Source organism: Periplaneta americana, chromosome 14, assembly GCF_040183065.1.
Source record: "Periplaneta americana isolate PAMFEO1 chromosome 14, P.americana_PAMFEO1_priV1, whole genome shotgun sequence".
Classification (NCBI taxonomy): domain Eukaryota; kingdom Metazoa; phylum Arthropoda; class Insecta; order Blattodea; family Blattidae; genus Periplaneta; species Periplaneta americana.
In genome coordinates, this window is record NC_091130.1 from 28575606 (window position 1) to 28594168 (window position 18563).

An 18563-nucleotide genomic window follows, 5' to 3' on the forward strand; every position below is an offset into this window, starting at 1 on the left:
CCCCAATGAAAGTCATTCATTAGCTGCAAAATGTGTGGCGCGATACCTAAATGATAAATAATAAGAATTTATCGCTCTCTTAAACAAACTGAGAGCCCAACACTGATTTTTTTTTTATGATTGAGCACTCTGTCCTATACTCTAAAATAATTTACCAGCTACTGAAATAAATATGTTGTAAGCTGAAACAAATATGCACAGCAAAAAACAGAACATATGTTCTTCACTGAAGTTTACAAATTATACGAATCAGTGCCTCCTGAGTCACTGGTTCTTATTGTCACTTGTTAGACGTAATCGCATTGTAACTAGTTTTCAAGCTACAGGGGCGATGTGAGGTAGTCTTTAATCTCTTTCCATGTTGCATGCGCATGACGCTCACGCACTGTCACACATACAAATTAAAAATATACAGTAAGTTTGCGATATTAATTGAAAAAATATGGCAAAGGGTAAAAAAATTGAACAAAATTTAATTATACACAGCCTAGAAATGTTGGGGATGGATCGATCGCCTTACAAAAAATTTTTTGGGGGGAACGGGTACGCCCTTGATTATAGCAATTACAAAATAATGTATGTATGTATTTTATTTCGTCCTAATGATCATACAGGATGATGTTGGGCACGTCAAATTAATACTAAAAACAGTTCTAAAACTAATACACATTTACAAAATAATGCTAATATATATAACATGGTGTATAATACTGACAAATGATTGCGTACTACCACTAAAATTGTCAAATCTTCGCACAATAAACCTAGAATTAATAATTATGTACTATCTATACTAATAATAAATCTGTAGCCAAAATTTTTCTGGTAATTTTCGATTTTCTAAAAATAATTGGTGTTAACATGTATAATTAACCATCCTGAAACCGAAAATCGCTTTTTTTTTTTTAATTTTTGTTTGTATGTCTGTCTGTCTGTCTGTATGTTTGTTACCTTTTCACGCGATAATGGCTGAACGGATTTCGATTAAAATTGGAATATAAATTAAGTTCGTTGTAACTTAGATTTTAGGCTATATGGCATTCAAAATACATTATTTAAAAGGGGGATTATAAGGGGGCCTGAATTAAATAAATCGAAATATTTCGCTTATTATTGATTTTTGTGAAAAATGTTACATAACAAAAGTTTCTTTAAAAATAATTTGCGATAAGTTTTATTCCTTGAAAAATTTTGATAGGACTGATATTTAATGAGATAAATGAGTTTTAAACTTAAAATAACTGCCATCTAAGGCCGTGTAATAAATTAAGAAACAAATGACTTCGTCTATAAGGGGCCTTGGACAGCAACAATCGAAAGCTATGAAAGATAGCCTACAGAGAATGTTTCTGTGTTTGTATGAAGTAATATCGGAAGCTAAATTAACCGATTTGTATAATTAATTATTATTTCACCATTGGAAAGTGTAGTTTCTCTAGATGGACATAATGCTATAATGTTATTACAGTAACTTCTGATATAATATAATATAATATAATATAATATATTATATAATATAATTTAAGTTATTTGAAGGGTTCAGAACCATACTGGGCCAAGCGCCATTTACTGAATACGTAGAAAACAAGGGTTAAAATTAAGTTATTACCTTAATTCAATGGAAACCTATAACAAGTAAAATAAAATATACACATTAAATCTAAATGATGTCAATCTTCATTAAACTATGGTTGCATGTAATAAAAATTAAGAAACATGTTAAAGGAATTGTCATTGCACCAAATGAATGTCTCTGGACCAAAATGATCGCATTTTAATTATTTGAATGCAATTTAAATTAAGTAACATATTAAACGATTTATCCTTCTATCAAACACGAATGTTCCCTGGATCAAATGTCCTATTTTAATTATGTAATTACTTTATATTTATTTCTAACGGGTGCAGCGGAGCGCACGGGTACGGCTAGTTAATAAATATGTACGTACAACTTAACATTTAATAACTGTAAATACTAACATTCAAGATATTCTTGTACTGAATAAAAATAACCATCCATAAGAAATTTCTTTAATTCTTTTTTGAATTTACCATCAGTATTTAAGTGTTTAATTGACCCGGGTAATTTATTATAAAGAAGTCTGCCGTTGTAAGAAAAACTTTTTTCAAAAAGAGAACTTTTGTGTCCAAACAGGTGCAAATTAGACGCCTACATTAAATTGAAAAATTCGTATTTTCCTTACCTGTGTGCAGGACACACCATATTTTGTACTCTTATGTGCTCCATAATTTATTTTGAAAGTAAATCTAACATTACAAAAATTACACTTAAACTGTTTTCAACTTTTTTCTGACACAAGAAAAAATTCCACGTTTGTATTAATCAGCGCGCCACAGTAATTTTCAGCTGTTTCCGAGAACTTCCGTACGAAAACGAAATAACCCGAAACACTCAATAGCGTGCAATACATGTTTTTGAGCGGAAGTGTTGCAATCCTAGTTGACTTTCCCCCAAATTCGATGTTACATTCATAATCACAATCACAGTCTAATAGATTAGACTGTGATCACAATGTTGTTGACACCACAAACCTATCCTTCTGTGTATCATTATCATCACGGAAAGTTAGGAAAAGAGGTCTCGTCATTATCATAAAAAATAAAATCTAATCTCAATTCCATTGGTCATGTATTTTAACCTAAAAAAAATTATCTCTGATGTGCTATATTCCACTAGTTACAATAAAAGAAAAAGTGTTAAACGAAATCATAAAATGCATTAGAATTTTTAACGAAACTTGAATTCAATAAGAATAATCAAGAAAGTAAAATGTCGTATTCAACGCGATTATTCACTTAGTTTATCACTATATTATAATAAATTATTCAAGAGAAATACACCTTATGTCTTATTGGGGTATTTGTGATTTAGTTTTGTGTTGGTAATACTGTGACATATTATTGATGAAAGTCATTTCTGTTTCATATGTGTTATGGTGTGTTACGGTACCAATAGTGATATTACTTTTAGTATATCTTTTACACCTACCTATAACAAGACACACTAATATACATATTTGAATATATTATATTGAATTATATTCGTTACATGGTAAGTTTTGGTACTTGATTCTTTTAAGTGAAGTGTAGGCTATTTTGAGAGATAGAAAATGGCGGAATTGTAAGTCTTTGAAGAGTGACCGATATCTTGCATATTTTATATCTTAAGAGTGATGAAAGGTAATGACGATGTATTGGTAATATAGGAGGTAATATTGGTATACTTAGTCGTATGTTGTGTCGTATATCATTTCCTCTTTTATATCACCTGGATTGAGGTAACGGATTTATTGAAATAAAGATGAACTAGGCCTACTAACAGTTCAAGCTTGTGGGATTCTGTTTGTAGTTTTAATAAATACAGGTTTGGATCTGTTGCAATCCAATGGTCTGAAATAGAGGACAGTAATGCGTTACATCGGTATGCATTTTAAAACTATTTTTCTACTTCACGAGCAAAATTGACTGTTTTTTTAGTTGAAATTCCCTGAATCCGAATCTGTATTTAGATTTTCTCTACCATGTCAGGTTTTTATGAAATGTTTAAAATGAAAACAAAAAGAAAAAACAGTCAAAATTGGCGAAGACATAATTAAAACAAGATAGATTTCAAAACACGGATACTACTTCCCCTCTGCCCCCACCGAACCTATCTTGCAATAGGTGATAATTGTAAAGATCCACTCCACCAACGATTTTCGATTTTTTTTTCTGAAAACCCTCCAATTTTTACCCCCCCCTTATCAAAAGAGTCCACACCTGTGGAGTAACAGTCAGCGCGTCTGGCTGCGAAACCAGGTGGCCCGGGTTCGAATCCCGGTCGGGGCAAGTTACCTGGTTGAGGTTTTTTCCGGGGTTTTCCCTCAACCCAATACGAGCAAATGCTGGGTAACTTTCGGTGCTGGATCCCGGACTCATTTCACCGGCATTATCACCTTCATATCATTCAGACGCTAAATAACCTAGATGTTGATACAGCGTCGTAAAATAACCCAATAAAATAAAATTTATCAAAAGAACTTAGAAAAAAAAAGTAGCGAGATGACCTAACCTAAGGAAAACGCCGAAAGATGAGAGAGATAGATATCAAAGTCGAAATTTAGATCAGGTTAGGTCATCTCGCTATCTTTTTTTCTAAGTTCTTTTGAAAAAAGGTGTTTTCAGAAGACGAAAAAATCGAAACTCGATGGTGGAGTGGATCTTCGCAATTTTCAAGTCTCCTAGCAAATTACCTATAAAGCGATAACCTAATTTAATACGGCGGGTTTTCTTTACTACAGCGTTACCGTATTAAAATACAAATGTATTTACATTTGTGGGTCCTAGACGAGTTACAGATATCGTATACTTACATACTTTCAAATGGCTTTTAAGGAACCCGGAGGTTCATTTTCACCCTCACATAAGCCCTTGTTCTGAGCAAAATTAATCCAGTCTCTTATCATCATATCCCACCTCCCTCAAATTCATTTTTATATTATCCTTCCATGTACGTCTCGGCCTCCCCAAAGCTCTTTTACCTTCTGGGCTCCCAACTAACATTCTATATACATTTCTGGATTCGCCCATACGTGTTACATGCCCTGCCCATCTCAAACGTCAGGATTTAATATTCGTAATTATATCAGATGAAGAATACAATGCATGCAGTTCTACATTGTGTAACTTTCTCCATTCTCCTGTAACTTCATCCCATAACCTCACATATTTTTCTAAGCACCTTAACATCTGCTCCTCTCTCAAAGTGAGAGTCCAAGTTTCACACCATACAGAACAACCAGTAATATAATTGTCTTATAAATTCTAACTTTCAAGTTTTTTGAGAGCAGACTGAATGACAAAAGCTTCTCAACCGAATAATAACAGACATTTCCCCTAGATATCGTAGACGAAAAAAAATTGAGTGCCGACATGAATTTCACATCCAAAATAAAGTCGAAAGTTAATGTGAAAGGTTGAGAGATGAGAGAGGAAGGATCACTCCATCGAGGTGGAAGGGGTAGGTGGCAGTGAGAAACAGTACATGTCATTTCCATGCGTTTCCTTACTGATCACAGAGAAAAAGCTGAGTTTTCGTAATGTCGGTCAGTGACATTAGATAAGGTTAGCTTAGGCTTTTTCTATGCCTACAATTGTCTAAGAATGTGCCCTTTTTTCCAAGGCATACCAAAAGCTTAAAACTAACCTAACCTGACAATAATTCTCTCTTTTACGAAAACTCGCTTTGGTCGAATCAGTGACAGGTTAGTATAGACTTTTGCTATGCGTTGCAAATACTCGCAGTTGTCTAAGAATGGTCCCTTTCTTCCAAGACATTCCAAAAGCCTAATCCAACATTTCACTGATTCGACCTTACGAAAACTCGCATTTCCTCTGTGAATCAGTAAAGAAACACATGGAAATAGATTCATGTGTTTTCACTTCCTGCCGCCTACTTCTTCCACCTAGCTTGAGTGATCCTGTCTGTCCGCACTTCTTTGTGGACCAACACTTTCACAGCAACTTTCGACCTTTATTTTTGGTATGAAATTAGCATCGACATTAAATTTTTTTGTAGTAATGCGATACTTATGTCTCGACTACAATCCAAGGCTGTAAATACATTAATTGTACCTTAACTTGGTAACGCTGTAGTAAATAGTTTCCAATATGGCTGCCTATAGTTAATTGAAGTGTCCTGAATCCTAATCTGTTTTTAGTTTCTTGCATTACAGAAACTGACTTTTTTTTCCAGTCCCTGACTGGATAGTCATAAAACCCACATTTATTTTTGTTTTACAACGTTCAATAATTTTTTTTATACATCTCAGGAGGATTAACGTAATTCCAGACACAGATTTTATGTAATGATTTTTCTTTTGCAGATTCAAAGGAGCCACTGAACGTTAATATTCTTCATAGATTTGGTTGCGTATATTTTGATAAAGTGTATTATAATGGGCGACAAGTGTCAGAACCAGCAACTTACCAACCCATGGCAATATCCGCCTCCTTACGGAATGTACACTCCTTATGCCAAGTAAGATTTTGATGTACTTTTAGCTATATGCAGTTATAGTGTTGTAATTAAACATTTTGAATGTGATATGATTCATTCAGTCAGTCAGGTTATATTTAAGCTTAAATCAACACTGTAAGGTGTGATTTAGTTGAAATATCTCCTGCACTGAAGATATATAATGTACTAGCCCTTTCCAGTCTTCTGTATGTCATATGATGAAAGAGTAATGGAACGGAGAAAAATTCTCTCCAGCGCCAGGATTTGAACCCGGGTTTTCAGCTCTACGTGCTGATGCTTTATCCACTAAGCCACACCGGATACCCACCCCGGCGTCGGACAGAATTGTCTCAGATTAAGTTCCAACTCTTGGGTTCCCTCTAGTGGCTGCCCTCCGCACTACGTCATAGATGTCTATGAACATAGGACTGAAGTCCACACATGTGCTGAGGTGCACTCGTTATGAGTGACTAGTTGGCCGGGATCCGACAGAATAAGCGCCGTCTTAAATCACGAAATGATTGATTTACGCATATCATCATATGATGACGCAGAATATCTGCATGGAAATAGCATATGTACTTCGGTACATTAAAATAATATATGTTGTTGTTGTTATTGTTTTCTAATGCCAGGCGTTTGACAATAAAGTCATTTGACCTCTTGCACTCCAATATTTTTCAAAGATATTATCATGACCAGCCACTGAAGCACAGATTTTGAGGTGTTCCGAATCCATTTGGAGTGAAAAATGGCAAGTTGTAGCCGATTTAAGTGAACACCATATTTTAACGTTTTGGTGGCTACTTCATCCACACACAACCCCCAGAATGTCTGGAGGACCACACCTGCTGTTGGTCGACGGGTCCATTGGACCTAGCTGGGAGATCTTGTTGATCACCAGCTTTCCCTCCTTAAGCCACTGGAGGACGATTTTAGTGCCATAGCAGGTCAGCACTAGGAACAGAAAAGTAGAAAGAGGAGGAAGGAAAGGGAAATGAACCCCTAGGCCTCGAATGCTCTAATGCCGTCAGGGTCGAAGAAAGTAAGAGTTCAGTCAGAGGACTGGATAGGAAAGGGTAAAGAGGGAATTAAGTATTTGTTAGAGGAAAATTATACCAAATTCAGTCATTAACTCATCAAGCTGACCAGTGCTAATTGATGAGTAGCCCCTCCCTTTAGTTCAGCGTGTAAAATTATGCTTACTAACAGCTGCACCACGGGAAGGTAGGGATGGGACATTGGGTATTTGTCCAGGTTGGTTCCTTAAGGCCTTCAATGGGAAGGATTAATGGCTCTCCTCCCTGTATCCGACAGATACCCTTTTGCAGCCAAAAATAATATATATGATACGCGTAAATCACTTCGTGATTTAAGACGGTGCTTATTCCGTCAGATCCCGGCCAACTAGTCACTCATAACGAGTGCACCTCAGCACATGCGTGGACTTCAGTCCTACGTTCATAGACATCTATGATGTAGTGCGGAGGGCGGCCACTAGAGGGAACCCAAGAGTTGGAACTTAATCTGAGACAATTCTGTCCGACGCCGGGGTGGGTATCCGGTGTGGCTTAGTGGATAAAGCATCAGCATGTAGAGCTGAAAACCTGGGTTCAAATCCCGGCGCCGGAGAGAATTTTTCTCCGTTCCATTACTCTTTCATCATATGATGATGCAGAATATCTGCATGGAAATATCATATGTACTTCGGTACATTAAAATAATATATATTCTGTATATCAGTTAATATGTGATGTTCCACAGGAAAAAAGACCTTCGGGTGAAGAACATGCAACTTCATTTTTTGACATTGGTCTTTTCAAAGATTCCATGGTAAATGTATAGAGATTTAAGGAAAAATCTAGGCGATATTAAACCAGCTCATGTAGTGGGGGAGGCGCGTGCGTGGTGTTTTTTTTTTTGGAAGGAGAGACTATATAAAGACCAGTTCTGCACAGGCAGGTGCGGGAAATTGTTTTTAAGGTGTATAATTATTTTAAAAACGTTGATAAGCAGAATGCTGGTGACCATCAATCATGGTGATTGGCTGCAACATTGCCAATGCGAAAGAAATGATTGCAGAAACATGTGGTGTGGATTTGTGAACATGCAAAGAATACTGATAGTGAAGGAAAGAGGATTTGTGGTGTCATGCTTACAATAATCAACAGCTAAGGTCATTATTGTGTTGTGAGAATTTAAATTCTCTCCTGCTCTATTTGTATCATATGCATGCATGAAGTATGATGTGGCAATGTTGTATGCTGCCTTGCTCTCTCTATCTCTCTCTCTTGATGCAAATGCTAGCAGACGACCACCTTCCCAATTGCCATCGACTCTAGGCAGAGCAAATGTGGAAGTTTAGAATTCATCAATGGTCAGAAACAGACTGCTTAAGAATAACATGAATTACAGATCACTAGAGTACAAATAGAGAGGAAAACTTTTACATAAACCAAATACATGCTAGGCAGTATAAATGTTGTTGGCTTAATAGATGGGGCATGAGGAACTATTCCCAAATTTCTGGCGCAGTTTTGGATTTCACAAGAATTTCAGAAGTCATATATTTTAGATAGTGTGATTGCTGCCCTTAAGGAGCCTATTTCGATATTTCTTTGGCAGTAATTATAAATTTTGATATTTTTGTGTGAAAGGAAATCATACTCCATCATTTCTGTTACTTTTGTACATTCTTTTATATATTAGAGCTAAAATTGTTGAGTTTTTATATTAGATTTCATTATAAATTTTGAAGTTGTTTGTATCACTTTGTTCATGTGGCAACCCTCGAGGGAAGTTTCGTAAATTAAATTAAATTATTCCAAATATTTAACGAAGATCACTTAGTTGGCAGAATGACACCAATATTACAAAGAATTACAAATTAAACACGACCAGCCTCATGGGCTAGTGGTCAGAGCTTCTGACTACAGTTCATGAGGTCTCAGGTTTGATTCCCAGTTAGAACACAGGAATTTTCCCTTAAAGGGGAATGTTCTTGTGTTCGTCCATTGTCAGGAAATTAGGTTAGGCTTAGGTTTAAGACTGGCACTTAATAATCATCCTATCATAATATCATCCTCATCGGGGCAGCGTAACTCTGTCTTCCAGGTGCCCCAACCTCAGAAGTGAAGTACAAATAAGCCATTGCCAGGAGAGACTAGAAATGTCAATTGACAGCCTGGAGGCATTGGATTAAAAAAAAAAACTTTTACATATAGGCTCCTGAATGAGTTCAAACTGGTCTAATAAGACCTAATTCATAATTGATGATGAAATTATTTTTACTAATATTTCATTTTTACTTATAGTCAGCCTTATGGACATGCAGGATATGGCCATCCAGGACAGTACTTCTATGGTTACTCTGTAAGTAGTAGTGCTGTATTTTTATTTTATTTACATTAAGAAATGGTCTGTTTTTGTGTGCTGTAGAAGAAACAGTGTGATGCAAATAATCAATTTGAGTATTTTGATGGAATGTCATATTTTGGTTTCTTTGACACTGAAGAGATGATTTTTGGCATATCATCCATATCAGTGCAGTTTTTTCCCCCTACGTACTTATTACTTCATTACTTTTACTAGGTATATTTTGGTGTATCATTTGAAGCCCTTAGAAAAAAAAAAGATACAAAATATTACTTCGACTACCAACATAGCTCAGGCAGTAACACATTTGCTGTGCTATGGCATGGATTCAATACATGTTTGGGCTGATAACCTGGTTGTATTTTTTCGGAGGTTTACTCAACTGTAAGACGAATATCAGATGATCATATGGTGATTTCTCGGCCTCATCTTGCCATATATCATCATGCTAACATAAAATCTGATGTAGCGTCATTAAATAGCAAACTAAAAAATTCTATATCAGCTGCAACAATTTTCTTCCCATTTTCCTTTAGCCTACATGAGAATTAAGAAATAATAAAATAGTGTATACACTGTAGTTGAGAGCAGTTACAGTTGACTGAAAAATACGTACCGGTATATGACTGTGACTAGATTTGGGAAAGTTACACATAAAAATGCGTAATTTATATCATAAATTAAAAAAAAAATGTAATAAATTCAAAATTTGTTGTAATACAATATATAAATCAAGTGTTGAATTGTTACTAGAATTCCCAGCTACTAGCATACATTACTTACAGTAATTCATTTTAACTCTTCACATTAAGTCGTCATTGAAGTATCCTTTGGAAACAATATGTCAACACCACACAGTGTTCCTGTAAGTTGCTTAACTACTCACCATGCTGATACAGATTCCAGAGTTCACTAGTTGTCAAAGGCTGCCAACGGTTTTTATCATGTGTATTTTGTTATTGTGTTTTCCATGGTTCCCACTGGCATCTTTATCTTTATATGTTTGCCGCAATCCTTATATAATTGATTGTGGTAATGGATAGTGTCTTCGTGTGTAATGCTGATTTCATTTATTTTCCTTTATCTGCTGACCAAAGAAGTCGTCTTGTTTACAAAGGCCAATAGTAAAAGAGAAAATACAAAATATGTTATCCTTGAGAACTCTCTGTGGACACTTTTCCAGAGGTGCACTTTTGATTTTAACTACTGTACTCCAACCACGAGAAAGTCTCTGGGGAATGAGACGCAGCGGGGTAATGCTATGAATGAATGTTGATGTCATAAGGACACGTGGGTACACGCATCTCCATTGGCTAGCTCTCACAGCACAAACGATAACACTGATACACACATAATTATTTATATTATCCTAGTTACAAAATTAGATCACTGTTAATCTCCTGGTCTTTTAATCCCTCCATACAGGAAATAACATATGCAGGAGAGCGCATGGTTTTTAAACTGACATTATAATGATAATATTATCTATCTACTTCGCTCCAATAGATGACGCAATAGTAAGCACATTCCTTTCACGGTTTATCTCCTGGTTGGAGAACAGTATACACTTCTAGATTGTTCGTAATCATATTGTGATCTGATAGTCTAGATATTTTAAAAGGATAGAATGACATAATCAACCTCATTTCGCAGCATAGTTCTGAAGCATTCAGTAAGAGTTGATAATCAGTGATTTTGAAGTTCGTAAGATCCTGTATTAAAAATAAAAGTTGAAGGCATGTCATATGCTGGGAGTCCTTTGCATGGCAAGTATGATGAACTTGACTTCATTCCCACAAAACTTGATAAAAACTGCGCAAAATATACATTTTGTGGCTCTGTAATTAAAAACACAACGTCTTTATGCACATAGAAGACTATGTAACTTATTAATTTACTTCCATGAAAATGTTGAAAGTCGTGTCAGAAATTAGTAATTTACGTAAAATATATAACATGTAATTTATGCGGCCAAACCTGCCTATGACTGCTTAATGTGTAAATGTTACGATACTGTGTATTATATTGTTTTGTTTACATCAATAATTTAAATAAATAAGTCGAAATCTAACAAAATAATATGAACTGTTTAATATAAATATTAGTAATTTTCTTTATGGTATACATAATACGTTATCTGACTATTGTATATGATCATCACCATCATCATCATCATCATCATCAGTAGCTCTACAACTCATTGCTGAGTCTTGGCTTCCTCAAGGACTCGTCTCCAGCCATCGCGATCCAAGCTACCATCCTCCAATTTCTCACCACAAGAGCTCTCGCATCACCATCCACTCCATCCATTCATCTTGATCTTGGCCTTCCTTTCCTTCTTGTCCCATCCAGCTGTGTTAGCATTACTCTCCTTGGAATCTCCGCCTCTTCCTTCCTTATCAGGTGTCCTGCCCATCTTAGCCTGGTTAACATTATGTATTTAGAGACTTCCACATCTTCATAAAGAGAATACAGTTCTTGGTTATACCTTTTCCTCCATACACACTTATCACACACTGGGCCATAAACTCTGTGCAATATTTTTCTTTCAAAACATTGGAGAATTTGTTCATAGTCCACGTTTCACAGTCATACAGTAGTACTGGTCTTATGAGGGTCTTATATAACGAGACCTTCACAGGTCTTGATAATATGTTACTCTTCATATGTTGAATCAGACCAAAATAACATCTATTGGCCATCTTGACCCGTTGTTTGATTTCTTGCATAACATCATTGTTCATTTTGGCTATGGACCCCAAGTAAGTGAACTCGTGTACTAATTCAAAGGTATATCCTCCTATTGTATATGATAATAAGATATAAACAGTGATTTAATTAAATTATGTATAATCGTATCATGCATTGATTAATCATTATATGCACGCTGAATTTCTTTTTCCAGGGAATGGGTTTCAATCCAAATAGTCCACAAGGCCCAAACGGACCAAATAGCCAGAATATCCCCCAGATGCAAGGTATAAACCATGGATTACCTAACAAGTCTTTTTCACCAGGTATGTCATCGTTATCAATTTTCAGATTAATATATTGATATGGTAACTCTTACATTATTGTATAGTATTAATATTTTATTTTCACAGATTTCGGCCAGCAAAATAATGTCGGTCCAAATAATCAGTTGGAAGGAAATGACAAGAAACAGGATCGCAATGAAATGCCACCTCTTCCCCCTGGACCACCACCTCCACCACATGGCTACCCACCTCCAGCTCCACCTGGTACTGCACCTCTTACGAGGCCACAGTTCTATGGTCAGGCTAACAACAGTAAGTTCTGTAAGCAATTAGGAGTGAACCTAGAGTTAAGAACATTTATCTAAGGATAAATAATTACTTTAGTTACATTTACATTCATGTTGCACTAGTCCATTAACCAGAAGACTAAAGGCATTGGATTTTGCTATGGATCTATTTTCCATGAGTCCAGGTAGGATATATTGCCACTGTCATCAACATCATTGTCTTTATCAGAGGTGTAAATTGTACAGGTATGTGTGTACACACATACATATATATATATATATATATATATATATATATACAGGGTGTATCTAAATTGGTGTAAAATGTTTCGGGGATGTGTTCCTAACATCGAAACAATTTAAAAAGTTAATAAGAACATAGGTCTGAAAACCGTTCGTTAGGCAGTTATTAAAGGATTTGTCCCTTTATTGACCACAGATTGTTTGATGGTTTTTTTGTTTGTTTGTATTTTGTAGAGCAAATAAATTAGAAGAAAATGTATTCTATGAGTGAACAGAACGAAATGATTTGCATCATTTAATTGATGATATGCTTCTGGACGTCATCCAACGAATGTGTTTTAACACGATGCTGCTCTGGTAGTTCGTAATTTTTTTAATGATCGATTTCCCCAAAGATGTATTGGTCGAAGGGGATTCATTGCATGACCTGCTCGATCGCCTGATTTGAATCCAATGGATTTCTTGGTCTGGGGACATTTAAAGTCCCTGGTTTATGCGACTCCTGTACTTAATGTTGATATTCTGAGAGCGTATCCAAACTGGATTTCACGAAATACGAAACACTCCAGGAATTTTCAACAGAGTGTGCCAGAGCATGTAACGCAGGTTTAGGGGACACATCGAAGCAGGAGGAAGCCACTCCGAGCAGTTTTTGTAACATTAAATTTTGTCTTGTAACTCTGAAATAAATTATTTTGAGACAAATGTTCATATGAACTTTTTGTAATGTTTTGATGTTAGGAACATGTCCCCGAAATATTTGACACCAATTTAGATACACCTTGTATATATATATATATATATATATATTCGTGACAAACCATAATGGCCTTCTCTCAAACCCTAATCCTTTATTATTAACAGAGAAATAAATAAACATGAGAGAATTCTATTGGCTTGAAAATTAATATCAACTCACCATGTAGGCCTAATGACGTTCATCACTGCAGATAAATTATAGTTTATTTAACAACGGAACTGCAGAGGTTATCAGGATTGCCGGTGTGCCTGAATTTTGTCCCGCAGGAGTGCTTTTACATGCCAGTAAATCTACTGACATGAGCCTGTCGTATTTAAACACACTTAAATGCCATCAACCTGGGGCAGTATCGAACCTGCAACCTCGAGCATTGAAGGCCAGTGCTATACCAAGTCCAGAAATTGCCATTTTAAAATGTGTAAAATATACCATATGCAACACACACAACTATGCAAATGAGAGTTATTCACATGTCCCTACATTAGACATTGTAGCAAAACAAAACTAAAACTGTATAGATTTAAGCACAACAAACATGACATAACTTTGCTGGCTCAATTACAAGCTCAAACTGGCAGCAGTTAGTAGGTTACCTGTAACTGACAGTGTCCCATCAATGGTTTCTACTATATTTAAAAATTTAAAAGTTTCAATGGCATAACATTGACCTCACAGAATAAATTGTTATATGTTTAAAATTCAAATGTTGTTGTTGTTTTCTAATGCCAGGCGTTTGACAATAAAGTCATTTGACCTCTTGCACTCCAATATTTTTCAAAGATATTGTCATGGCCAGCCACTGAAGCACAGATTTTGAGGTGTTCCGAATCCATTTCTTGGTTTGAGTTGCACAATGGGCAGTTAGGGGACTGATATATTCCAATTCTATGCAGGTGTTTGGCCAAACAATCATGGCCTGTTGCCAATCTAAATGCAGCTACAGACGATTTGCGTGGTATATCAGGAATTAACTGTGGATTATGATGCAGAGAGTTCCATTTTTTTCCCTTGAGATTGTGTTATCAAATTTTGTTTGTTGAAGTCTAAGTATGTAGATTTAATAAATCTCTTTTACCCATTACAAATGGCTCCTATCCATCAGTTACCAGGAACATTCTTAGAAGATATTGACAAGTTAATACGTGGTTCTGTTAAACAAATGCTTATGTTGCCATCTGATACACCTGCTAGTATATTATATGCAAGCAAAAAACACAGAGGTTTGGGACTAGTCAGAGCATCATGGGAAGCATTCTTGCAACTGCAACATCTGCATCACTTTAATATTAAATGAAAATCCTTATGTAAATAGTATGCGATCTCTGATGTCTGAACTTAATTCTTCCTGTCAACATCTAAGTCTCCCTTGTCCAGTTGAATTTCGTAAATCTGTGACTAGGAAATTAAGAGAGGAATTAAGAAATACAGAATTCGAATCTTGGAAAGTAATGCCTGGAAGGGGCAGAGGTGTAGAATTGTACAGCCAAGTACCTAAAGCCAATGCCTGGATTTTTAATAAGTCTGGACTATCTACATCTGAATGGGTAACCTGCCTTAAAATGAACGCCAATTTAGCAGCAGCTAGAGGAGTACCTGGTCGCTCTTTGGATGGATCCCGGTGCAGACATGGCTGCCCGGAGACTGAAACCCTTGCCCACGTCCAAGGTGAGTGTAACAGAGGTTTACTCCTCCGAAATGCCAGACATAATCATGTTCGATCCTTAATTGCAACTGCTTTGAAAAAAAAGTCTTGGGCAGTAGAAGAGGAAATCTTTTGCCTTGCTACTAATGGCTCCTCTAGATGTATTGACATCATAGCATATTCCCAGACTACCAAGAAAGGATATATAATTGATCCTACCATAAGGATTGAAACTGGGAGTAGCCAGCCGGAGGATGTCAATCAAGAAAAGATCAGCATTTATCTGCCAACATTTGATTACTTCAAAGCAAAATACCAGCTTGAAAACATTGAGGTGATTTGTCTTCTTATTGGAGCTCGTGGTGTGATTCCCAAGTTCTTTGAGAGCTTCAGGAAGACTTTTGAACTACCACAGACACTTACTACTGACATATCTTCAGTTTTGAAACACTCTTGCCAAATTCTGAGTCATCATATTCACTCTGTTTAATTTCGTTTTCTTCACTCTATAATTCATATATGTTTATTTTAATTTTCTGTCAACAAATTTATGTAAACATTTAATATTGTAAAATTCATGTAGGAGAATATACTGAGTCCTTCTGGGCTACCTTCAATCCGAGGCAGTTAACAATTTAAATTTTTATTATATTTCAGCCTACAATCCCGTCAAGTTCAGCCTGGCTAATAAGAAGCTAGGTCTTGGATTCAAGCCATTTAACAACGGTGGAGGAAACAAGAAGAAACGTAAGAAGAACAAAAACAACCAATTCAACAATAACTTCAACAATTCCATGGTTGGAAATGGTCCATTATTCATGCACCCTCCTCCACTTCCCCCTGCAGAAGCTGCACCACCACCTTTCCCACCATTGCCTCCACTTCCTCAAGAACCAGCTCCACCGGCACCACCAAGTGAAGACCCACCTCCAGATGAAGCGATAGAACAAGCACAGATAATGAAACCAATCGACACAAATGCAGAAGCACCATTTTCAGTCACAACAAAGACACTAGAGGAACGTGCATCTGCCGCAGTCAGTAACTCGCAGATGCAACAGAAAACACCTCCAGCATCTGGTACAACTCCTTTTAATCCTCCTGGGGATTGGCCAGATAGCCTCAAGTAAGTAAAAAAAATTTATTTACCTACTCTTGTCATACCTGCGTATTTTTATGATCTAGTTGACATGTTGCAAAGAAGTTCAAGATAATTTAAATCTTCAATTTAATACGACCTATACTATGAAAATGTTACAGAATAAAAAAAAACTTCCAAATTTAAAATTGTTTTCAAGTTTCAGTTCCTGTCTTTAGCAACATCTTTTTTATATTACTCCCCTGTTTTCTTCGTCGTCATCTTTTTCCTTATCTCTTCTCCCTTTTCTTGTCTTCCTATGTTATGAGCTGGAACTGGATTCTTCTTCAGAGTGGCAATCCTTCCACAAAATGGCACTCTCACTGCTGTCTGTGTTATTATAACATCAGCACTTTTTTAAACTCTTTACTGCTGATCTTATTCTATGCTGTAATAATTTATTATCCACTGTATTAGCAACTGAACATTTAGTTTCTGTCACTTCGCCTGTTGAGGTCAGAACATGGTCTTCTTCAGTCATTATATTCTGTGTGCATAAAGAGTTTCTTTACGACTGTAAAGGGCTAGACTGTGTTCATAATTAGAGTATGGTTTTTACGATTTTTTATGCAGAAAATTGAAACTTACTAAATTCGGATTAATATAGTAAGACTTAAACACTGTTTGCAGACACAGATTTCTGCAGTACAGGTAAGGTAATGTCTTCGGACTTTTAAGAGAAACATACAAGAGTAACCTAGAATTATTGTGAGCATGAACTTTTTTCTCACGGTCTTACTAATAAAAACTCTATATACAGACGTTTAACTGTCTTATGCAATGAGTAGCTCGTTTATAAGTCATGTGTAAATTCCTTGTGTTAGTTGGGAGGCCAGAGGGGAAAAGACCTTTGGGGAGGCCGGGACGTAGATGGGAAGATAATATTAAAATGGATTTGAGGGAGGTGGGATATGATGATAGAGACTGGATTAATCTTGCTCAGGATAGGGACCAATGGCGGACTTATGTGAGGGCGGCAATGAACCTCCGGGTTCCTTAAAAGCCAGTAAGTAAGTAAGTGTAAATTCCTTACTAATAATCACTACGTACGTCGTGTATAACAGTATAACTGTTACACAGCTACGTCATAGTTTCGTCATTACTTCGTTACGAAAGGTAATAGAATATCTGAGGTTCTCTACTGCATCCGGTAGAGCACTCTAGTGTGGCGTGTTAAATATCGATAGTATAACTGGCTCTAATCGATTACCACACTACATTTTGGTCAAAGAGTACAAGCTACAGCAATATTATTCTAATAATTCTATGATCTTTGGTTTGTTCTTCTGTGGTTACAAGGTAAACATCATCATAAAATGACAGTCGATACGAACAGCTGTTAAAGGGGCGGCCATTTTTTCCCTTTATACAATGCTTAAACAAGGGGTTTCGTGTATATAACTACTGCAAAGCAATTCCCATTGTATAGTTACAGCCTGTTTATACGTCCATAGCTTATTCACGGTTTATTAGTAACGTTTTCTGTCTCAAGTCTGCATAAGTCTCGTATAAAAACTATACACAGTTTATTAGTAAGACTGTCTGTGTATTAAATTGAAGTCAGTTCTATATGTAATGTGAACCATGGCTCTGACATAATATTTTCTGTGGTCATCTATTCTTTAAGAAAATTTCGTCAGTTTTTATTTTATTTTTTCTATTTTTATGGAATTTTTACCAATTTTCTGTATTGATATTATTCATTACAGTTTAAACAACTCATTGATGTGTGAATTGTTTTGCCTATCAATTGCATTGTTGTCTCCAGACTAGCCCTCATGAAATGAGGAAATAATTTATGAAGCACCGAAGACTCCACCCAGTTAAATTTAAGTGTGCACAGTATGAAACCAGAAATGAAAAGAAATATTACAATTTTATTTCAAATCCCAAACATCCCTATAATTGTAATTGTGCTCACAATAATCGTGAATATCATAAATGTTTCATGCAATTGTAGGGATTTCATGAATGATATCAAATATACTAAATACTGTCCACACCTGTGGAGTAACAGTGCGTCTAGCCGCGAAATCAGGTGGCCTGGGTTCGATTCCTGGTCGGGGCAAGTTACCTGGTTGAGGTTTTTCCGAGGTTTTCCCTCAACCCAATATGAGGAGA

The 18563-nt window shown here is 36.1% G+C and overlaps 1 protein-coding gene across 4 annotated transcripts in view; it reads left to right on the forward strand.

Moving 5' to 3' along the window:
• The first annotated feature begins 2909 nt into the window (after positions 1 to 2909).
• LOC138713210 (leukocyte receptor cluster member 8 homolog) overlaps positions 2910 to 18563 on the forward strand; it is a 46690-nt gene continuing 31036 nt past the window's right edge. For 2 of the 4 annotated variants that reach the window (XM_069845113.1, XM_069845114.1), the window contains exons 1-6: positions 2910 to 3073; positions 5886 to 6040; positions 9334 to 9391; positions 12300 to 12411; positions 12499 to 12684; positions 15962 to 16430. In XM_069845113.1, the coding sequence (XP_069701214.1) occupies positions 5958 to 6040; positions 9334 to 9391; positions 12300 to 12411; positions 12499 to 12684; positions 15962 to 16430 (908 nt within the window). In that variant the 5' untranslated portion in view covers positions 2910 to 3073; positions 5886 to 5957. The remainder of the gene's footprint in view (positions 3074 to 5885; positions 6041 to 9333; positions 9392 to 12299; positions 12412 to 12498; positions 12685 to 15961; positions 16431 to 18563) is intronic. The other 2 variants (XM_069845111.1, XM_069845112.1) reach the window with 1 other exon arrangement.